The sequence below is a fragment of the Venturia canescens genome, chromosome 5 (assembly GCF_019457755.1).
Source record: "Venturia canescens isolate UGA chromosome 5, ASM1945775v1, whole genome shotgun sequence".
NCBI lineage: Eukaryota > Metazoa > Arthropoda > Insecta > Hymenoptera > Ichneumonidae > Venturia > Venturia canescens.
In genome coordinates, this window is record NC_057425.1 from 7,491,339 (window position 1) to 7,515,014 (window position 23,676).

Here is a 23,676-nt window from a genome sequence, read left to right on the forward strand (position 1 = left end):
ACACAAACGTTTGTAAAGCAGAGGGAACGCCGCGTGTGGCTGAATATTGTATGTAGAATACGAACTACGAACTATGCGGGAGATAGAAAGAGGGAAAAAACAGTTAACTAGAGAAGCATTAAGAAAAACACGTTAAATGAGTCCTCGTTTAGCGCCTGCGACCATTCGGACTATACCGACTCATGATAACTTTTCGTACTAGAGCTTGAACTCGTGCGTGAATTCTACCGTAACGCGCATCTTACGAACGTTCATCGAACTAATTGCGGTCCCTCCCTTAAAGCTCTCCGGAATTCCTTAATATATTACGCCTGCTTTCGTTTTTTCTTTCTTATTTTGTTATTTTCCTGCTACAACCTTTTGTTCTCGTCGACGTTCGAATTATCGGAGAAAATATAAATTATGAAATCGTGTGTCCAAATTGGTGGAAAATTTTTGGTCAACAAAGCCTCCGGGGTCTGCTGGAGTTATATGAAGAAAATCGTGAATTTGTGGATATACGGGCGATAGAGAAAATTATTGTCATTCGGAGCTGCATTGGGCTGTTAGATCGCCTACTCGTCCGTGTAATTTACAGCCATCACATAGAAATATGGGTGCGCGCGTGCATGGGGAATTCCGATCGTGCATAATTTTTATCTACTCGAAAAAGCCGATTAGAAATGTCCATTCGTGCTCCATCATTAAAATATCGCTGGAATGTAAGCCTCGTTAAGAATGAGCCAATTAAATATTGGAGAATGAGATTTCGAAATTGCACCGGTGCGGCATACGATCGATATTTACGTCTGGCCAAAAGATCGAAAACTTCAAATGCGTATCCATTTTCGAGCGTATTATGCATGCTCTTCTTCTTCTTCTCTTTTTTTTGGAGATGGAGAGGGGGTCTCCATCGCCTGGCTTCGTGTGTGACACAGTACAGCCAATGGGAGCAGTTTGTGCATGCTCAAGTGTAAACGAACACACGCCTTGCGATGTCAGCGCCATGCGGTCTATTTCAGCAACTAATTTCATATAATTCATCGTAAAATTATTATTAATTTTACGAGTTTTTAACTACTAACTTACGATACGTTAGAAAAATTCTACGATTTTACTCGTTAACCGCTGTTTAAATTTTTATTGCAATAGTAGTATCGCTCGAACATTAGGTTTTCCTCATTAGGGAACAACAGACGGAAAAGTTTCCACAAAACACGTGTTAAATATTTAGCCTCACGAGATATGCACATAAAATATTTGTTTATTCAGTGAACAAAATACTCCGCGAGGCATTGAAATGCTTTTCGGACTATCTTCGACGTTCAAAAATTTACAAGTCATTATTGAACACGTATCGTGAGACCTCAGAAACACCTACGGGATTAGTTCTAACCCCCTGAGCCCTCGAATTCTTGAGTTTTTCCAAGAGAAAAAATGATCGCGATTTGACGCTCACCAGAAAATTACGGTTGGAATTTTCATTATTGGAAACTTTTCTGTCGAGTAAATTATATTTGCGATTATCCGCCGGTCCATTTGCTTTGGGATAGCCCATGTAATATATATACAGATATAATTTGATTGTAAATAAAGTTTGATGTAGACGCATATATCTGTATATAATTTTTTAGTCCACGAAGCGTCCGATATTCCCGGGGCGTCGGTACTACCGAGGTCCCCCACCAGCGTCCTTTTTCCGTCCGTCTCGTCTCGTTTCTCCCCCCCACCGAATTCGATATAAGCTTGGCGACCGTAGCCATCGTGCCACCTTTAACGAAACGAGGTAGTTCGTGATCGACCGTGTACGTACGCGTGTTTATTTTGTTCTTCATCCACGTACTGTACGTTCTCCGGATTTGTTTTATCTATTTGTTTATTCCTCCAAAAATCATCGACTTTCGTATTTCTGATTATTATTGTTCTGAAATTTTGAAAACCGTTAAAATTCAAAGCACACTCATTTCGAGCGTCAGTCGGGAAGTAGAAGCCCGAGGATCTACTCGAAACACAGCCACGAGTTTCGTTAACCAGTGTCTTTGTACCAACGAAATAGAAAGACTCTCACACGTTACCAAACAACTTCGAATCCGTCGTTATTCTCTCGTGAATATTCGTGTTGATCGTACAATTACGATCGAAAAAACCGACCATAAATTCATTTGTTGTTCTTCGCGATAAACAAGTGACAGTTCGAGAGGATCTTCGACTATTCGAAGGCAATAAGAAAAGCTCGTCTCTTCGCTTTCGTTCGTCAACGCGAGTCATTGTTTTTTCAACTTGAGACTGATTGATTATCGAGAATCAGTGCCATGATTAGCTACGGGGAAATGATGGAGCCGGACGTTGAGAGCAGCAGGTTAGTGTACCATCTCTCTCTGTTTTTTTATTTCACTATAAAAAAGAAAAGAGCTATCAAGCGGCAGGGAGTTTCTACGGAGTTTCATAACCTTTTTCTCAATCGATTCAAATATTCGAACACTTTCTTTCGCAGCCATTTTTTTTCTCCCAAACACCTTCGTTCGATCATGAGCCTGAATTTTTATTCAACGTATGCAGTAATATACACGCTCAAATAATGCGATGCCTCGAAAATTTTGAAATCCATTCGCAGCCTAAACTCTCGATCAAGTCGTGTGTGCCCCTCCCTCTGTCGCTCCCTCGCTCGTGTGCCTCCGTCTTCTCTCGTTCTCCTGACCGCGTTTAAACTCAATTCTCTCCCAGTATCAAGATTCCTCGTAAAATCTTTAGCCCCAGGCTTTCGATTTTTTTTTCTCGGAAAAATTAGCGTACATGTGGCACCCCTGATAAGTTCTCTCGAAAAGAGCCTTCTCCCGGACGCCAAATGGTGCTCGGGAAACGCGCGAGTTGAGGAGTTACGAGAGCTTTGTATACTCGCCTCTGTATACATTTTTCCAAGCATCTGGTGAGCCCCGTAGCGGACGGGATGTCACGCGATCCGAACTGTACCGGCAAAAAAAAAGGACGCTCCGCATTCTTTTAATTTTCCATCGTTTTAGAACTTTTTAGTGAATTACTTCAATATTATCATCGAGTAAAAGTTAAATTTTCACGTCGCCCTGCCTCCCCCATCGCTTCTTTTATGAATCGACATTTTTTCCACGTATTCGAAGAACCGTTACGCTCGAAATGAAACTCAATCGATCGCGTGGCTTCATATTTCTATAACGCATGAGAAATAATCAAATGGAATATCAGTGAATCGAAACAATCAAATAATTACTACGATTAATAATAACTCAATTGGTAATCGATAAACAAACAATGAAAAGATACATTTTTTTCGAAAAATTGAGAAAGTCGATGACAGGATCGTTAAAACTGGAAATAATTTCAAAGTCTCATTACCGAGACGCTATCGCTGTCGTTATTTGCCGAACGAATCTCTCGCAGCTCGAATCTTCGTAGAGCTCATTGTCAAGGAGCCTCTACGATCTTCATACGTGCATATAAAATATATTTGCACGCTCGCTGGGTCCTTGGCCCAAATGCGATTAACCAACGTAGCATTTCGTGTCTGACGTTTGTAGCAATCTCCTCGAAATTGCGAACCGGAAACGTTTCCGAAGTTGGCTTAGAGCAGCGGAGTGGGAAGGGTAGAAAAATGTTGGAAGTCTCGAAAGATGTTCGGGCCGCTGAGCGCGCTCGATGAACCCCTCGGAACAGTTGCTTTTCAAATTTGTCCTGCACGCCATTGACTAAAATATAATTAATGTGTTTGTACAAAGTGTGCGAGCGCCGGGTGTAAATTTAGATGTAAAAATAAAAATTCTCAACAGCCTATTTGGAATGAAAATCTTTTGTGTACTTTTTCCAGCTGGTACACAAACGCAGGTGCGATAAGATAACGCGGCTAATTCGCCAACGTTTGGCGCCGCCTCTCCGTCCCCGATAGTCACACTTCCAACAATTCTTTCGTAATCCTTGAGCACACGAGCCCCCTATCTGTGACGCTACTTCGTCATGCGTTATTCAAAGTATCGAAAGGAACTTTGCACCTTTGCAAATGGGCCGCGGTCGGTGCTCGTTTGAATTTTCTCCCGAGCGAATCCACGAAGTTTTCTGACGTTTCGAATCTCGAGTTTTGTCCTGCGATGACTTTCGTGACTCTCGCTCGCCCAAAAAAAGTTGTTTTCCCTGAAAAATGTGTTTTTACGCTTTCGCTCAATTCAGGATTCCATAAAAGCGTTCTTTTACGTTCCAGCACGTTTTTTTAACCCCGTGACAGTGCAACAAGTTCAGAAAACTTTTGGCCGAGTCCTGGAAGGTCTGGTTCAGTTTTTTTCTCAGAATTTCGCCAATTTTCAAGCTCGAACCGATTCTCATCCCGTTCCATACGATTATTCTTCGTCCGTTGAACTCGGGCCCGAATCCTCGTAGAAACGGTGGAAAATTAGTGGGCGCGATTGAGGCGCGCGGGTTCGAGAATTTACGAGCACAAAATTCGGGGCTCGCGCGCTTAGTTAATATTTTCCTTTGTGCGTTCCCCGTCCCTCGAACACGTCGGTGTGCCCACAAACGTGTGCAACGTGAAAACATCCGATCGCGGGACTCGCAAGGAGGATCGTTACAAGTTGGCAACCCCCCGTCACTATCAGCGACAGTAAATGCGTGCGTGGCGCGTATTTCGAGATGTCCAACTCGCTGAAGCGCGGCGTTGTGTATCGAGGAGCCAAAAAACGTTGAGTCGAGCGGCGAGGAGCGACGCCCACGTACGACATGCACGCGCCACGACGAGCTGCTTCGGCGGATCGATCAAAAAGATTTCTTCCTTTTTCTGCCCCGAATTAAATCCTTTCCAAACAAGGAGCATCAATGAGTCCAGAGTTCTTCCGGGTTCGATCGTAAACCGCGAATTTTCACGTGACAAAAATCGACTGACGGGAACAAATAATTATCGAAGCATAAATCCACTGAGGTGTAAATCGATCCAATTACAATAGCAAATCGCGATGCACGTTCGCCTCGCATTACCGTCACGAAATAACAAGCTTATCGATTCTATTATAAAAACAAATAAACCCTCGCACATTAGCGCGTGAATTTAGTACCCGCGTCATTGAATTCCCGAGCCCCATTGGCCAAAGTTTCGTCAAGAAAAAATGGTCTTTAGCAACGAGAACGAGCGTTCCGTTGTCCTTGTGTTTGTACACAAAATTGTTGGTGCGAGGGGCACGGGTTAGAGGCTTCCGGAAACTTCTGTTTCACCTTGTCATCATCGAGCTCGCGAGGCTTCGTAGCAATTTTATTCACGACAGAGCCCCCCCCCTCGTGCACGTTATGCACACTCGCCTCGAGCTCTTCATTTCTTCGACTACGTCGTCGTAGTTTCGACGTTCTCGTTGATGCGCAGTTCTCCCGTCGATCTTTCGAGACTTATACAATATTTATTTGATTGCTCCTTTCGTGTCTCGGAGTGCTGCGCGAGGAAATTAATAACGTCGAATGCCCCCTGCGAAGGCTCGTAGATTTCAGCCTCTCGCGAGTTCGTTCCTATTTCGACTCACATTTTCCACGGACCGTTCGTCAATTCGGGATCGATTTTCCGGCTCCTTTTTCCCCCGACGATTTTTCCAAATCTTCTCGATCGAAGGGCTCTCGACAGGTTCCCACTTAAAAAACCTTTTTTCGCCACTCGGACGAATTCGTCACTGCGTCGTTCGGATTCTCGTCAAATCTCTTTCGAGGAAGCTTCACCCGCGATGCTCTCCCGCCGGGGGAGGAAGCCGGCGCGGCGACCCGGGTACGACGACCGCGGAACGCTCGTAGCTTCACGTAATACCCTTACGCGGCAAATCTCCCGCTCTCTTCTCTCCCCCCCCGCGAGGTCAGGTCTCGCGCGCCGATTTGCTCTCACGATTTCTCGGGAGCGCGACAGACCAGCGGGGCAGGATTAAAAACACAAAAAGCGTTTCTCCGAGTCCACGGAGAGTCGGGAGCACGAAGAAAAATCGAAATTCAACCTCCGGAATTCTCGCAGCTCCGCACTCGTTTTTTCCTGCATGCCGATTCTTCCTCGCGACATGTTACACAACGAATAGCGTAACTCCACGTCATTCTCGCTCGCGGATTACGTACGAGGATTGATAAACCTGGACGCAGCGGCCGATGCCGACTCGACCGTTCGCTCTCGTTGCGAGATTAACTCGAGCAATCTCCTGCTCGCTTTCCTGCACCAACGCTTTTATCGCTTTTCGTAGAATTTTTTTCTCTCGATAAGAATTGAAAAGAAATTTGAAGCGAGCAGTTTTCGAGTTTCCAGACGTTTTTTTATTCAGAGATAACGACGGTGGCCAGAAATTTAATGAAAATTCTAAGTTATCAGTTTTGTGAGGTTTTACGAACTTTGGCAAATTATTTACAGTTTTCAGAGTCTTTTTCGTCATTCGCGACGAATATTGCATCACTTCCGAGGCTGAACGAAGAGGCGAGAGTCCTCGTTGATTTTTTCTTGTTGACGTTTATGCGGTTGAAATCTCATTGGATTTTGTGGTTGAGTCAATAGCCGCGGCATCTCCCTGAATCGCTGCCGGACAAAGAGCTTTTTTATTCGCTCGAGCAAGAAAACCGTTTGAGCGAGGACGCATTTTTCACGCTTCACACTTTTGTTTAACAAAGCATTTAGACACAGTTTGAGAAATTAATTAGAAATCCATGAATCTTGGGTCTCGGTAATTCATCGAATGTTTTATCGCGCAGAGAATTATTTCTCCTTCGCTATGAGCACTCTCGAGGAGACAACGCACTTATTTATGCGCATTCGATTCGCGCCGAGTTCTCACCACAAAACAACGCTAATTGTGCATTTTTTATCTCGAAATTTTAATTCGATTTCAAAATACTTCCGAGGTCTCAGAATCGTGAGTTCTTTGGTAGAAAAAATATTGTCCCGAAACTTCATCCTTGGTTTCAACCTTCCAAACATTTCGTATCGTTTTTCCGCCTTTTTCCCAGTTTTTTCGTCGTCCGTTTCATTTTTATTTTTCAAGCATCGTTTATTCGATTTCATTTTATTTTTTAAGGTAGCTCATGCACGAAACGATTTCCTTAAAGTCCTGAAATTTACAGAGTTTCAATGGGTATTCGACTCACGCGCATATCAAATAATTTTAAAGGCCTCGCCTTATTGGTTACTGAGATAAGCCTGTTTAAATACGAAGAAAAATTCACAGGCTCATAAGGACTAGAAAAATCTTTTATCTTTCCAAATAACGAATGAACGCTTCTTACGAAGTTTATGAAAAAGCTCACAATAACAATAGAGTACGTAATGAAGGCTTGGGAAAAAAATCGAGACGATTGTCTTGCTAGTAATAAAAATATATTACATTAAAGATTGAACGAAATTGGTAATGAGCACTCGTAACCTCACATTTGCTTATTTCGGCATTTTGTTTCTTCTCGGCTTGGCCCTTCGTGATTGTTTTCTCTTTGCGCTCTCTAAAGCGATTTTTCACATAAAAACTAGTATTTTCGTCAGGGACGAATAAAATTTGGGGTTCGGTCAGCGATGGATCCCCGATTAATGAACGGCTTGTAATTTCATGCGCCAAAAAATGAGTTGAAAAAATTTGTTTACAATATCGAATTAAGGAAGTTGAGGCATTAGAATGAAAATGATGTCATCGCTTTAAACCATCTTTTAAAAGCATCTTGTAAAGTGAAGTGTAAAAAAAATCAGTTTAATTTTCAGACAGTTTAGGAGCGTCGTTGCTGAGAAAAATCAATAACAATTTGGCTCAAATTAACATTTAACCTTATGAAAGTCAAGACACATTCGGTGATATCTTCGTTAAAAATGATGCTAAAAATATGAAATATTTTGGGCAACATGAGCAAGGTTTGCCGAATAATTTGAATGTTTTTTCAGATTTATTAGGAGATTTGCTGAGATCATATTAATATAAAAATCTGTTTCCTGTGCAATTTTTTGAGTCTAGGATCGTCACCGTCCGTCTTTTCGACCAGTTTTTCGTCTTTTTTTTCCCCAACTCTTTAAAGTGTATGCAACTGGTCTAACTTTTGAAAGGTACAGGTCATAACTTTTGGGTAAAATAAATGGCTGTACGGCCTCAACTTCCTTAATAACTCTGACATGAATTTAGAGTGATTATATCTATCGATCGAATTTAGGCATCCATAAAATACGATCCTCCGGGCACGATCTACCACCTCAAATTACTTTAACCAAGTCGTTGATAAATATTTGAATTTCGACGTCGATTAATGACAGCAGCCTAGTTTGTTTGAAACTCCATCGTTACGATTATCGTTCGGAGTCGTTTCGTCGCTGGGTGCATGCCACGGGAAAATGTAAATTTCGAGCTCTCGTACGGCGCGCACAAGGTGGGCTTCGCTCGGAGAGTTTGTTCCTTTATTCAATGAACCGGTATTGAGAGCAAACGTCCTCGACTCGTACGCAGACCCGTACACGTTCGAGCTTTCTTGTGGCTGCGAACCGCGTGGTCGTTAAACTTTAACTGGCAATAATGAAAACGGGAGCCGTGGGATTAAAAATACTCCGAAATTTTATCTTTTTAACCATTTTTTGTCAATATTTTTCTATTGGAACTTTCGAAATGAGCGAATTGATAAATTCCACTGAAAATGAGCTCGATTCGTCGCTCCTTCGAACGATCAAACTCAAAGTCGAAATGCTCGCAAAATAATTGTTAATTATTCATCGCGAAGAAGCGTGACTGAGCGAAAAAATACGCGACACTTGCGAGATGCTCCGCGATCGACGCGGAGGCACGCATTCACGAGCGCTCGCGTCTGGCCTATTAAATGAAATCGATTACCGTAACCGAAGTCCGAACAGCCCAAGGCCCCGGTCGAGCGGCCAATTTGGGCCAGCGACGTCTAATCCCAACTGCGCCATTTCTATCGAGGCACGCGAACCGCGCACGAAACAGTGGAGCTCAATTCGCAATTATTTCATTTCACATTCTCATCGTCCCGGGTTGACAGAGCCTCCTCGGGATTCTCAATAATCCGGAGAGGAGAGAGAGAGAGCGAGAGAACGCCCTCGTTCGATATTTTCTATAGAGAAAATTTCTCATTCAAATATCTCCGAGAAATCGTGCCAAGTCAGCTCGTTCCAAAAGTCGGCCGAGATGAGTCGGAGCTTTTTTTTCGTGGTGCGAATTAAAATTGCGACGTTTCGCATCCGCGAACTCGAGAATCGTGAATTTCTCAATTACGCTGCGACGCATTATCCTCGAAGATTAAAAATCGCTGGTGAGGCACGAAGATTCAATGAAATTTACCAAACTAATCATTTTCCTTGGTTACTACAAAAAAATACGAAAATATTAACGACAGGCACGACAATTTTACATTCAATTATTCATCGGCGTTAAATCATTGTTTGGGAATAAAAAACCCAACAGGATTGAGGCTTGAAAATAGTTTTTTTCGTTGACAATAACAATGCGAAAAAAGTTTAAAAAAAATGGTAAAAAATCGTGTTTTGCGACGAGTATTTATGGCTCGACGTTCCTAGAACATCGGGCGATTTTTTCGAAGCGCAAAAGTAATCGTAGCAGGTCCAAAATCTAAGAGAAAACAGAGAAAAGAATTTTTGGCACTCGCCCAGGATGAGTCCAAAGAAATATACAAAATTTTTCAAAACTTGCAATATTTTTTCTAGTTTCTATTTCGTCCAACGGTTTTTTTTCCCAAAGAACGATTGCAGCGCGTTTGACAAAAAAAAATAAGAAAAACTTTCGTTGTCCTTCGTCGAGGGTAAAACTCCCGAAAGATTACAAAACGAAAGAATTCTAATATTTTCCATACGTTGGACGTCCCCCTCGAAATTCGACTGCGTAGAAAGATTTGAAAAGACATAAACGGTATTGTGGCGTTAGAAAAATCGAAGGCAATCGGTCGCCGAGTTCGATCGCGTTATTTCAACGGTTTCCGAATCCCCCCGGTCGGCGCGGGGTTACTGCGAGGAGAAGACTCAGGCGGGACGAGAGACGAGCCTCTGGCGAGGTAAAAGTAGAAAGTCACGATCCCCCCCGTACAACTACGACGACGGCGGAGACTCGACGAGCGGTTCTCGTCGCTAATGCAACTCGTCACACTTTGGACAAAGATGTATGCGCGTATGAAACGGTGTTTGTGTATTAGTACGCGGTAAAAAAAAGGTCGCATGTGCCATAAGAGCGGGCGCGTAGTCGGAGTATTACGCGAGCTCGAAACTCCCTTTCTCTCTCTCTCTCTCGATCGCGCTTCTTGTCCTCCTTAAACAGCGGACGATCTCGCGTAACCTTGCTGCCTCGAAGCGCGATAACGTAATTACGCGCGACACGTCCCGCGCGCTTGCCTCCTCGTATAGCACGTTCCAGAAATATCGACGTTTACCGATCCGCGAATAATTCAAAGTGTCCGATAACCCGGGACCGAGCAGCCGACGTTTTCCGAGCCGCAACTTCCACACTTGGCGCGGACGATCGTCCTATCGCAGCGTGTAAAAAGGTGTACACGCTTCGGAGGAGAAAAGTGCTGCGCGTGTTAAAGGGCGGCAACAAAGCGGAGCTTTGTTGCCTGTTTTGTTTCCACTCTCAACACTCATTTACGGCTCATTAAGGTATTTTCCTTGGTGGCGCAAATTCGGGCACTTGAAATTCCGACTGATTTCTAACCTTTGCGCAGTCGCGGTTGCGTAGCAAAAGCTTCTGCTTGTACTATTTTTCCAACTTTCGCGACGATACAGTGTTGCCATGCTCATTGAAATTACTAAGAATTTCAAAATTATAAGAATTTTATAAAATTTGGTAAATGTGTTCTTTAAAAAATATGTAAGACAATATACATTTTTTTAGATTTTTCTATAGCTCTCGAGTAATCGAACACTATAAAGTTCGCGTGTACAAGCATAAAGTTTACGTACATACGGTTATAAATCTCGTGCATGAGAACCTCGATTTAACGCTCAATTATTCGATAACCACGTGGTAAAGAAATTTGAAAAAAAAATTGTATTTGTATACTTGATGCCAAAGAATGACCAAATTTCATCAAATTCTGATCATTGCGACGCTCAAGTTTGCAACGTTGGAGTCCAACGAAGTGATCTAAAAAACACCTTCAATAATTCGAGTAATTCTCCAATTTCGTTCCCTGCCGAATTTGCATTTCGTAGTTTTTCAACCTGCACCGATACTTCGTGAACTAAAAAATTGATGAATTACAAATGTTTTTTTTTTTCGTTAATTTCGTTGAACTCCAACGTTGCAAACTTCGGCGTCGTCTGATTATTTTGATTTCGTGATCGTCCCTCCTTAAGTGTTCTCATCGTCGCTATGGATTCCTTACATTTTTTCTATCTGTGGGGGGCAGTTTGTATACGAGGAATTTGAAATTATTTCGTGTATGAATTATTGAATAGAAATTGAGTGATGATGGAATCTCCGAAACGATGCTGAAGTTTTTTAACGTTGAGGTCCAACGAAATGAAGGAAAAAACACTTGTGATTGAGCAATTTTTGATTTAACGAAGCATCGGTGCAGGTTGAAAATCTACGAATTGCGAATTCGGCGGGAAACGAAATTGGAGAACGACTGGAATAATTGGAGAGTTTTTTTTTTACATCTTTTCGCTGGACTCCAATGTTGCAAAGTTCAGCGTCATTCTTTATGAGCTCCCGTATAAATTTTACGATTTCAAAGTTTTCATTCTTCATCAAACGCTCGATAACCTGACCTGAAATCTCGTCAATGTATTCGCACGCACGATTTCGCTCGAAAACACCCGCAAAACGATTTCGCGATTGAGAACGAAAATTGTGCGATTCCGGTAATCCAAGTTCCGCTCGTTTTATCCGATGTCGTTCGATTCTCACAGCTTTTCTTCAGCCCCCTTAATCGCGGGCTCCTTCGACGAGCATTATCCTCCGGTGTAATCGCTTTAATCGATCGCTTCATCGTTGTTATTAATGTTTTCGTAATTGTGCACTTTCCTCCATCGATGTTTATCGTCGCGTTTACTTATGCATGTTAACGAGCTCTGAATTCAGTCGTTCGCGACTGAATCTCTCACCGGTTTTATGCTAACGTTGTTTACGTCGAAGGTCGTCAACATCCGGAGCAACGAATTAGCGATGATCGATTGTCCTCCGGAGACTCGATTGAACCGCGGCGACCAAAGGTCTTTGGTCAAAGTCGACGAGCTTCCTGCACGGCTCTATCTTCATTTTTTTCGAGGGCGAGCGATCCTGATGTCAAGAAACGAGGATCGTCGCAAAACATCCGCTAATTTTCGCTCTCGAGTGCCTTATTTTTATGGGCTCGCGAATGAAACGGAGAATCCTCGTCCAGGAAGTTACTCTCCGTGAGAAAAGCTCCGCGAACCGTCGGCTCGAGGAGATTTAGCATCGGGACGACCGGAGGTGTGAAAAAATGCGCGTTCGCTCCGTCGGATTTTGGATTAACACGTTTCCGTCACTTTTTGTCCACTCTTTGTCAGTTATTTCGTTTCGTCATTCGGGCGCGAGATTTCCCTCCGAAAAAAACTCGATTTGTCCCACCTCGCCGTTGTCGCTCGCCAATTTCGTTTTTTCTCCACGACTGTTGACTCTCGGGCCTCCGGATGAAGGAGAAACCGTCGAAAAGCATTTGCGAGCCGTCGACTCAACGGCCATTGAAAATTTTGATAACGCAGCCGCGGATTCGCTGCTCCCTTGCACCGGCCAAGTGGCACGTGCACTTTCGACAGGCCGCCGGAATATCGATCGATCGAGTCCGCAATTACGTCGTTTCACGTCCTCGGTACACTCCTGACCTTGTCGACGTGTCGAGTGCCGCGATGTAGCGGCCACTGAAACCAGGACACGTGCCACGATCAAATGTCGCGTATTTTCACTCTCGTCTGCGCCAAAAAATCTCTTGAAAAATGATTTTCGCGTTGACGAATAACCAGCGGCTCAGAAATTCGCTGATTTCTCGCCAGCGACGAGATCGTCGAACGAAATCTCGTTCGAATCTGCCTGCTGGTATGACGGGAAGACGAAACGAGGGCCGAGCACTTTCGAGCGCCCCGTGAATGGAAATGAAATGCTCGAAAAGAATCGATCGTTACGCAGTCTTTTTGGTCGATAAAAAATTGAAGAAAACAGCGATTATTGAGATTGTTCGCACGGAGATAAACGATCGAAAAAAAATGAACAAGGGGAAGAATTTTTCTCTCTCTGGTCGAGCGCGACGATAGCCCGAGAGAGCGTTGCGCAGAAACGACGCAGGGACAGCGATTTTAAAAGTTTGACCCCGATTGATTATAATGCTGCTTATTTCTGACTCGGGTCAGTGCAACGTTCGATCCCGTCGCACGAACCTGCACCCCAAGTCCATTATTTCGCCGTCGTTTGCGAGCAGAACAAATTGATTTCTCATGCGTCAGAGCTCGCTCTGCTTCGCTGTTACTTTTTCGCCAAAATTCTTCGCCCGTCGCGACCGAGCCTCCTCCAAGTTTCCGCGACTTTTAAACCCTAATTTTCACCGACAAATGAAGAGCGGAAGTGGAAAGTGGAACGGAAGCAATTCCCTGTCATTCCGTCCGGCTCACAATCCGTCAAAATCAATGAAAATCGGAAAAAAATCGACCACGGCCCTCCGCTGTGCTCACTTCCTGCACCCATTTTTTGCCTCCCATCCAAAGTCCCCATTCGCGTATCGATCGCGCTCCGAACGATCGAGCCAGCGCGCGGACTTTGATCGCTCGAGTTGGCCGTGCTCCTGAGCGAGACAGCGAAAGAGGATGGAGCGGGAGATAAGCTAAGGAAAAAAGAACGACGCGTGTCAGTTCTTTTTTTACACGCCGAGAGTTCTCGGGGCACGGGCCGCACCGCGGCACACTCACGCTCCGAAAGAACCGATCACCGGTTTCATCCAGTTCTCAACTCCGCCGCTGTGTCTACTTTCAGCTTATCTCATCCGCTGTGTACTCTCTTTCCTTGCTAATGGTGCCGTTGACACGAGCGCGCGGTGCACCTTTGTTCAATGTTGGGCAAACGTCACTCCGCATATGCGAAACCAACTCGAATTGAAACTGTGCCAACAATTGCAGGGACTGAGATGAACTTCTTTACGACGCCGAAGTTTGCAACGTTGGAGACCAAATAAATGAAGGAAAAACACATTTGCCGTTGACCAATTTTTTATTTTACGAAGCATCGGTGCAAACTTGAGCGTTATTCATTTTCAGGAACATAGTCGAATTGTGTTTTAGGTTTTTTGCTTCTCCGTCGAGTTAAATCGAGAACTGCGTTCGTTTTTTTTTTTTTTTTTAAAGAAAAACGTTTTTTTTCTTCATTTATATTCGTGCTGCAGAAACTGACAGTTTCGGGGCACGCTCGAGTCTCGCAAATTTCTGGAGATGCAAAAGAAAAAATGGAGTCAATCACGCGATGAGCACGCGCGTCTAACGTGGTGGTGCTCCATGACTGAGTATCGATTGCGAGCATTTCTGAATCCGATACTCTTCACGAGCGATGAAACGTATCTTTATCCTCAGGCTGGTTCGAGCAATTATTATTACGGCTGCGTGATACGAGTCGACGATGAAAAGCGATTCCTGCCTGTGGAAACGTCGCGAGAAAACGTAAGCGGGGAAATCCAAATGATGGAAACTGCGAAACCGAAAAATTTCGACTCGAAAAGCTGTGGAAAAATTTTTTTTGTCAATTTTTAAAAGAAAAACTGATTTTTGTCCGCGTCGTAAATTTTGCAGGCGAATAAAAGCTCCCACGTTTGACCTTCCGCGCGAAAAAGCTTCGCGAACTATTAATAGGATTTTTGTTCACGTTCAATTTTATTTGTATCTCGAATATACGAGACGATCCGCGGAGATAAGAAAAATCGTTGGAAGATTAATCGCTCGAGTGCATGATCGATCATGCGAGTTTTCGCATGCTTTTCAAGGTCAAACTGGCAGTTAGGAATTCCAGGCGTAATCGTAGAGGCTCCCACAGAGCCTCTGACACGCTTCTAAATTCGTTCGTGTTTGTACACTTTGTTGATTCGGTACGCGAGCACTATTTCTCCGTCGTAAGCGCGCCCGAGAAGAGGAACGAGCGAAAGTGAAAGGCTTCAGAAGTGCGCGTGCACCGAAACAGCTGATTTCGGGTGATGCAAATTTCGACGAATCGTCACCAGCCCTCCTCGTTCCGATTCATATTCGCATTTTCTTTTCCTTCGCTCTTGCGCACTCGGCACAATTTTTATTTATCAAACTAATCGATTATGCTGATAACGAGCGCTCGTTGCAGCGCGTCATATTTCGAAGAACGACAAACATTTTCATCGCACTTGTTTCCTGCAACAATGTTTATGTCTGTTTTTCACTTTGAGCTTGTTATTTATTTTCATAAAAACACGCATTCCAACGAGCTCAATTATTCGGGGACTTCCGACGTCTTTTTTGTCCCATCGGCGTGTCAATTTTTTCACAACGTCGTTTCTGTCGATTTTTCTCCGCACAAACCTCAATTTAATTTTTTCATTCACGCCATTTCAGTGATTCGCTATAACAACGATATTTTTCAAGAATTTTTTTTCTAATCGCCGATCGGGAGTTCATTCGCTGTCTTCATCGACGATATTTCGAGGCTCCATCTCCGCCGAGATCCGCAAAAACACAAGCAGCGGAGCGAAGCGTGAAAAAAGGCACGCGCAGAGAATTTCGCATTCCTCGTAAACAACAACAATGATTCGGGGGTTTTTGAACTTGCTCGCTCTTCGCTTCGAGCACCTTTTTCGATTCTTTGTCCTCTTTATCTTTTCGTCACGAACTTGACAAGAATTCGTTTATTCTCTCGAAGGCGAGACACTTTCGGAAGGGGCTGCTGGAGCAACATCCGTTTCGCATTTGATCAGCACACACTCGGCTGCAACGAATCAAGAAAAGACTCGAAGTTTTAAAGGATTTTTTGTTGCTTCTCGGACTGCTTCAACGCGAATGAGAATGAAAATCGCGAAAGCCTTGAACAAAATTCCGCAAAGTCGTGGAACTCGAATCTACTGAAATTCCTCGAGAAACTCTCGAACGAAATTGATTTTCATGCCCGTTCGAACGAAGCCATTTTTGGCGAGGAATCCCACCGATTTTTCTCATTCCACGAATGAAGATCGAAAACGGAAGAAAATTTTGATGAAAATAACGAATAAAAGAAGCAAATTTGTTCGGGAGATCGCCGTACGAATTCACCCGTAAAAGTGATAATTCGCCCGCGCATAGCGCGCGAGAACTCGATGGAGAAATCGCGTGTATCGCGTCGGCGGTTGCACGACTCTCACCTCCTTCCTGGCGCTCGCCGTTTGCCCAATTTGTTGTCATCGCCCCGCGCCTCGGTCTTTGTTTACGCGTGCTCTCACGCTCGCCCCTCCCACTTTCTTTCCCGTCCACATTTTCTTTCGGATTCCCCTCAAACTACGAAACCCCGGTACGTTGTCGGGGGTCAAAGCATGGGACGTTTCGCAACAGCTTCAAAGGATCGAAAATTTTCATGGAATGATGTAATCAATCGTGTTCCGTTGCTGTCATTTTTCTCTCGTCAATACTCGGGCGCCAACGTGCAACGGTTTCCTCGAAAATTGAGCCTCGAATCCAGAGAACGAAACTCCGAAGAATTATCATTTCAGTTTGAACATTTTTATTCAAAATGTCAAAATAAAAAATCACGATATTGAAACGGGAGAAAACAGGGTGTCTAACGACCTGAAAAGTCATGAAAATTCTTAAATGTCATGAAATTACACTCGGACCTGAAAAAATCATTAAATGTCATGAAAAATTACCAAACAACCTGATTTTTTAAGATCTCTGCAACGCTCATTGTCATTGTCGATTTTTTGGTTTTCTTCAACATGATTTCAAAATTCACGACGCTGAAGTTTCCAACGTTGGGGTCCAACGAAATGAAAGAAAACAAAATGATACATCCATCAGTTTATTATTTCACGAATCATAATTGTGTAGATTGAAAAACTACGAAGTATAAATTCGGCAGGAAATAAATTAGATAATTGCTGGAATTATTGAACAATTTTTTAGATCATTTCGTTGGGCTCCAACGTTGGAAACTTCAGCATCATCAAAATTCGCGGGGTGGCGACAATGTCTGGTTCGTCAATACTCATCATCGATATAAAAACGAATATCGAATGAATAGTTTGTAAGAAAAAAAAAAAGTTTCATTATTTCAAAATAAAATATCATTTCTTTGTTATTTTTATTGAATTTTTTTATAATTAAAAGATGAATAAAAAGTATCAGAACCATAAGAAAAGTCATGAAAAATTCCTGTTCCTTGACTTAAAAAGTTTTAAAAGTCATGAAATTTCTGTTCTGGTCAAAATTAGACACCGTGGAAAAGTTCACTCTCACTCTCCGTGACCGAAAATTTCGTTACATTTTTCGTCGAATTTTCCGTCCAACTGAAAATCCCAATTCCACCGATTCCATCGAATAACAAGAGAGTGAATTTCGAGTTACCGGAATAAAGCAATTTTGTAATTGGACGTTCGAAAAAAAAGTCAGTCTCCACGCGCGCGTCTCGGTAAACAGCGAGAGGTTGGTCGAACGAAGGAAAACAATGAAATACCGTCCGGCACGTTGCCACAGAAAAAAAGAATTCGAAGAGCAGATCAAAGTTTTGTCTCGAGGTACGAGGGAATAATCATCAACGGGATTGCCGGAGGTGACATTAGCATCGCGAGCGATCGCGTAAGTCAACGAGGCTCCTGCGGAAACGCGCGCTTTTCCCAGTGACGTTGGTGCCTCGGACCGCTAGAGACGGACTCGCGAGGTTGTCGTGATTTTCCTGTACGTCAACGGCTCGAAAAAATGGGTGTAAACGGGGAGGGAAACGCGGAGGAAAAAGACGGAGAATGCTCGTCGCCGGGGACGATTCGGCATGAGAATGAAGCGGAATTGGTCGCTCGGGGGATCTCGGACTTTGATGTTCTTATTTGCACACAATCCCTCGATCCTCAACTTCCTTCGGTTCTTGTTTATTCTCGATTGTTCGGGGGGGCATCGGGCGTTCGAGAGGTCAAATCGAGTTCTGCATATGGAAACGGTTGACTGTGAACTCTGGTGATTGGAAATTCTCGTAATTTTTAAAGCCCTCGACTTGCGGAGTCGCTTTCATTATTCGTAAATCGAAAAAACGAGTCGCAACGCGATCCGTTCGGTCGTCGAAGGCTGAAGAGGCGTGATCGATTCGCTCGACAAACTTGTTCCGATTCTCTCCTTGAGATTCCGGAGTTTTTGGAAAAACCTGAATCTCCTCCCGTCGTCCTACGAGAATTTTTTCGTACGCGCGGCTTTCAATCTCGTGGACTTTGGACTCCTTCGCGAGCCGCCGGGAATTCATTAGATTTCTTAGCAGTTCGATCCCCGGCGCGCGGACCTTCCTACCAGGCGTCCAACGCGAGGGAGCCTTTCGCGAATGAAATGCCAAACGAAGATTATCCACGCTGTGGGATCAATCCTGCCTCGATGAGTCGCCCCTCTGCCTCCCCCCAGCATTACGCTGCGACGAATTTCTCTCTCAGTATCACGTCCGAGAGAGAAATCTGCGGATCGAGGTCGCCTCTCTCGAGTGTCCGTTAGTTTCTACTCATCATTCAATTTCTGTGCCGATTCGTTTGATTCTCAACGCTCGTTTCGTCGGGTCAAGCAATTTTATTTTAACGAGCTTTCCGCGGCGGATTCGCTGTCTCGAAAAAGCTCCATTCCATTTTTTCCCTTATTTTCTGTCTTTCGCGCCAGGGATTTGGGGAACTAGAAAAAAATGGCGCCCCGACACCGCATCAGGTTCTCGGGCGCTCTCGAACGTCGAAAATCGGCGTTACGCAGCTCCGGGGTCAGGAGCCCAAAGCCAAGTTTTTCAGCGTCTTTTCCGGCTCGAGTTCGTTTTCTCGTTAGCCACTTACGGATCGAGTAATTTTCCGTCGATCTTTCCTGCGTCGCTGAAAGGTCGAGAACGCGGACAAAGTTGTGGCGTGAGAGGATCGAGTGGAAAAACGCGAACGTCATGTTCAATGGGTCAAGGATCCGAGTGTTCGAGTTCGTACGATTATAACGAGAAAAAAATAAACATTCGGGTGGTTAGAGGGGGCTAGAAACGCACTCCCTCGAAAAAGTCTGGATCGCCGAGGACAAATGATTCAAGTTCAAATCCACGAGCCACTTATCCTCGCAATGGAAAATGCGCAGGTCTCGCGTCCTCTCGGATGACGAAATAAGACTGGGGAGATGAAAAAATTGCGAATGTTTGCAGTCATTGAGCGAAGTGTGCTGGATGACGCGGAGATTGCGTGTGTGCATGATAAAACCTGACAATGCATAATTCCCATGCACCAAAGTCTCTCAACGACACTGTCCAGCCGAGACACGATAAATAATAAGCTTTTCATCCATCGCGTACCACGAAGTTTCGAGATTTAATAGAGAAATGAGTTATTCTCTGGTTGGGGCTTGTTTGCCATTTTTATTATTCGAACCTACGTCAATTGCATTTTTTTCCATAATCACGTAGCTCGTTAGATTTTTCTAGTGCATTTAGAGTACGTCGTGGCAGTCTCGAATGATTGGCTTCTTTCTCAGCGTGTCGAAATATACTCTAACGGCCTCCTGTTTTTATGCTCTCGTAAATCGAAGAGTTTATGTTCGTTGGAGAAATATAATTTGTTTTTTTTATGGCGAATCAGCTCATCGGGGACGAGTAACGTTCATCAGGATTTTTATCCTGCTCGCAAACGCTGTGAATTTACGATCAAAATTTTTCTCCTTTCGATCGAGCCGAGTTGCCCGGATCCGTCCTTCGAGAACAACGAGCAACGACTTCGCACTCGTGCAAACACTTTTTTCGCCGCCTTCGTTCTCAATCGACTCCAAAGTCTCCGCGAAGCTAATGGGGATTCCCTCGTGACGCACTCGAGCTCAGCAACCAGACAAGCACATCGAAAAACCTGCTTTACTCACCGCGACTCAATACTTCCGCGTTCATACTCCCGACTATGTCCCAGCCGCAAATCGCGATAATTCACTCACCGATGACGACATCGATTCGAGAAGATTCCGCACTCCTGGGCTGCGCGAACTCAAACTTTTTTCTTTCGATTTAAATTCTTCCCTGCTTCGAATCCCATTTCCGGTTTCCTCCAAATGAGAATAAAAAGTAAGATTGCAGTGACGAATTGAAAAATCAGTTTATTCAAAGTCGATTCGCGAATGCATTTGAAAATTTGTTTCTTCAAAGTCTTCCATTGAGGGAATGAAACTCTGCAAAAAAACTTGCCAGCCATTGAAAGTTCATTTGTTACCAATGTTTAAACAATAAGGCTAAAAAATAATGGAAAAACTAATGATTTGATTTTGTTTTATTTGTTGCAGAACGAGTCTGCGTAAAATCGCGCGACACGAGGAGCCGGAGTTCAGTAACGCGAGTATACTGAACAGCATGGAAAAGTTTGTGAAAACAGTAAGCGAGATGGAGGAAACGATATTGGTGCCATCGAGGCTGTTGGATCTCTCGGTCGGTGACGCCGGCGACATGGTTTGCCAAAAGAGCAAAAACGTAGCAACGATCAAGGACACAATGGCGAACACGGATCTTTATCGTTTGTACAACATCGTTAATCAGATGAAGTTGGAGCTGCTCTGGTCACAAAAATCGTCGGACGATGGACAGGAAGAGGACGAAGAGGAGGACCGTGCGATCCAGGAGAGCCGTCGATTGAAAGCGGCATCGCGAGCATCGACGGAGAACGTCAGATTAGGACACGCCCGTTGCCCGAGCACGACTTCGATGCAGAGCGTACAAAGCGCATCCTCGATAATCTCAAGCTCGTCAGATTCCGACTCTGACATCGGTATCGAGAACGATTCCGGGCTTGAGATCGAGGAGAATACCGACAGGATGGCGCACCAGGCAGCCGAGCACTTCAGACGTCATCTTCGGGGTCTCCATCGCAGCATAAAACGCATGACCCAAGCTGCGGAATATTTGACCCTCAGATATCAAGCGGACGTCGGTGGACCGGTCTGATTTATCATAATCCAAATTTCATCGCAACATTCACGAGCTACCTCTTCATCTTCTCCACAGAAAGACAAAAAAACTAATAAAATTCAATAACTTCAAACCCCTCGACACTCGCATGTGACACACTACGTAAAAACGATCATACCGATTGCCTCTTGCTCTCGTATGGACTAGTCGACGTTCATGGACTGCGCAAGCTATTGGCAAATAGAAAACCAAAATAAGCGTCCGTACGAAAACGATAATCGAACGGGCCCGGAGAGAAAGAGAGTGATCGTTCAAATTCCCTGTGTCGTAAAATGAATTGTTTTTTCTATCAACGATACGTTTCGATGATAATCAAAATCGTATGTCTCTAGGTCGATCCGTGATTGAATTAAATCCGTAATTATTTTTTATTACTATTGTATAAATTTCGTAAACGAACATTTAAACCAAAATTTGCTGAAACGACTGACTTCAGTTTCGATTATTCGCTCTGCAATAGATTCAGTAGATGTCAATATTCGCTTATTTTGCTTCCATGCTTTCCGAGCACATTTTTTCCTCATTATCCTTCGATCCTTGCAGGTTTCGAGGATCTCTCGCTGCTTCTGACTTTATTTTACGAAAATCACAGGCGTTTTTTATTCAGTCGTTTTCAGCGGATTCAACGAAATTTCGCAAATTTCGCAAATTTTTATATTTGCGAATGAGCTCACGATAGTACTTTAGTCTTTTTTTGTTTTTTTTTTTGGTTACGCACGAGCATTTGAGACTCGATTATAGCAATTGCCAAAAACAATGTTACGAATACAACGGTGATCCGATCTCAGGCACTCTGTCTCTTCCGATTTTAATCGTCGCGTCAATTCATCTGCGCCAAAATATCGACACGATCGCTTCATCGTTCACGTTACTATGCGCTAAAATTTATTTTCTTTTTTTCTTCTTTTCGCCCCCGTTAGTGCTTAGGAAAAAATTGAGCGTTTGTAAAAATTGGACTACGAAATGGTTCAATTTATTTGTATATATGTAAATGCTACGTGATGGCAAACATAAAAATATTTACAAAGAGAAACCATAAAGAGGGAGAGAGAGAGAAAGAGGGAGGGAGAGTGAGGTCTATAAAAAAAATCACGATCATGAAATTCTTATTTGACTGAGCATTGTTGTCAACTAACTGCATCGATATACGTGTCAAAATAGTAAACATCGTAGAAACCATTAGTTTCTATAATAATAGATATGAAATTGGAAAGAAAAAACATAATCGATGGCTTTTTTCTTTGGCAACAAGAATTCTTGAGTTTCCATTGAATCTCGTTGAAACTTGATTGTTTTTTTTTTTTTTTTTCCATTCAATAATGTCGTTTTGATTTATTGATCCATGAAACGTTAAACGATCCGATCAAATTCTATTCTCTTGGACGATTTCGCGCAAAAAAATGTATTGCGTAAGAATTGCAGAAGAGAAGAGCGTAAAGAAGGAGAATCGCGTCGTTGTTTCTCGGTATTTATTTCTCCTCGCTCTCGCTCCTCTTTTTCCTGTCTTCGCCGATACCATCTCACCGCCTTTAGGCAACTTTAGTGCAGCCTCGCGTTATTTCATCGACAAAGATTTACCTAGGCGTTTAACGGGGCCTGTGCGGTGTGTTTCTAGTGAAATCAGGATTCGTTGTGTCCACGTTTCTGGATAGACGGAGAGATTAATATATAAATATATGTAAAACGCTCGCGAGGCTCTTTTTGCAGGAAACTCCAAGCCCAAGTCGGACAAAAAAAAACATTTTCAATCCTTCAATTCGTAAAGAGATGAAAATTTTAAAAAAATGGAAAATTGCAAATTAAATTACAAACATGGCTCAATTGAGAGTAAAGAATGATCATTTTGGAGGAAATGTGAACAAAATTTAAAAAAACGATGGTGGTCAATAAATCATTCGTCGGTTCAAAAGTTTTTGGGAAAGTGTGGGGGACGTAGAAAAAACGACAAATGATAAAACAAACCTGTAAAAGCGAAAAGATGAAAATTTGAAAATAAATAAATAAATAAATAAATAAATAAATAAATGAAAAACAACAACAAAACGCCGGGGGTCGATGTTGTGTACATAGAGTTAGACTCCACTATTATTTATTTTTTATTACGCTGTAATTTTTAATAAAGAAAACGAATGTATTTATAGTCGTCGCGCGATCTCGCTCAATGCAAGAGAGTTGAAATGAAATAAATATTATTTGACAAAAATGAAGCGAAAAAAATGAAATTATATTTAAGAAATATGGAATATAAGCACATTGAGTGAGACAAAATTGGGTTTATCTAGCATTGATGGTCATCGCGCGACGTGTTTGTCGGTTGGCAAAGTGAACAATGAGAAAAATGAAAAAAATAAAAAATAAAAAACATCTTTTGTTGTGAAAAAAAAGAAAATTGTATGAGAAAATCCTATTGTCTCGCGCGAACGTGATTTATATAAAGAAAAAAAAAACGATGAAACACACGAATTTGGCGTATCTTAGAATTAAATGAAGACGTTTGAAGAAGAATATCTGAAAATCATTATTGTAATATACATCATTTGAAGAAAATTGTGTTACGATTGTTTTTTTTCCAAATGAAAATCCCTCCACATAATGG

General features: G+C 43.1%; 1 protein-coding gene across 1 annotated transcript; it reads left to right on the forward strand.

Annotated features, from left to right (window-relative positions):
• The first annotated feature begins 1,738 nt into the window (after positions 1-1,738).
• On the forward strand, positions 1,739-23,627 carry LOC122410437 (uncharacterized). The gene is made up of 2 exons (XM_043418560.1): positions 1,739-2,338; positions 20,402-23,627. Exons 1-2 carry the CDS (start codon positions 2,292-2,294, stop codon positions 21,054-21,056), a joined length of 702 nt encoding a protein of 233 aa, XP_043274495.1. The 5' UTR covers positions 1,739-2,291; the 3' UTR covers positions 21,057-23,627.
• Positions 23,628-23,676: the final 49 nt, after the last annotated feature.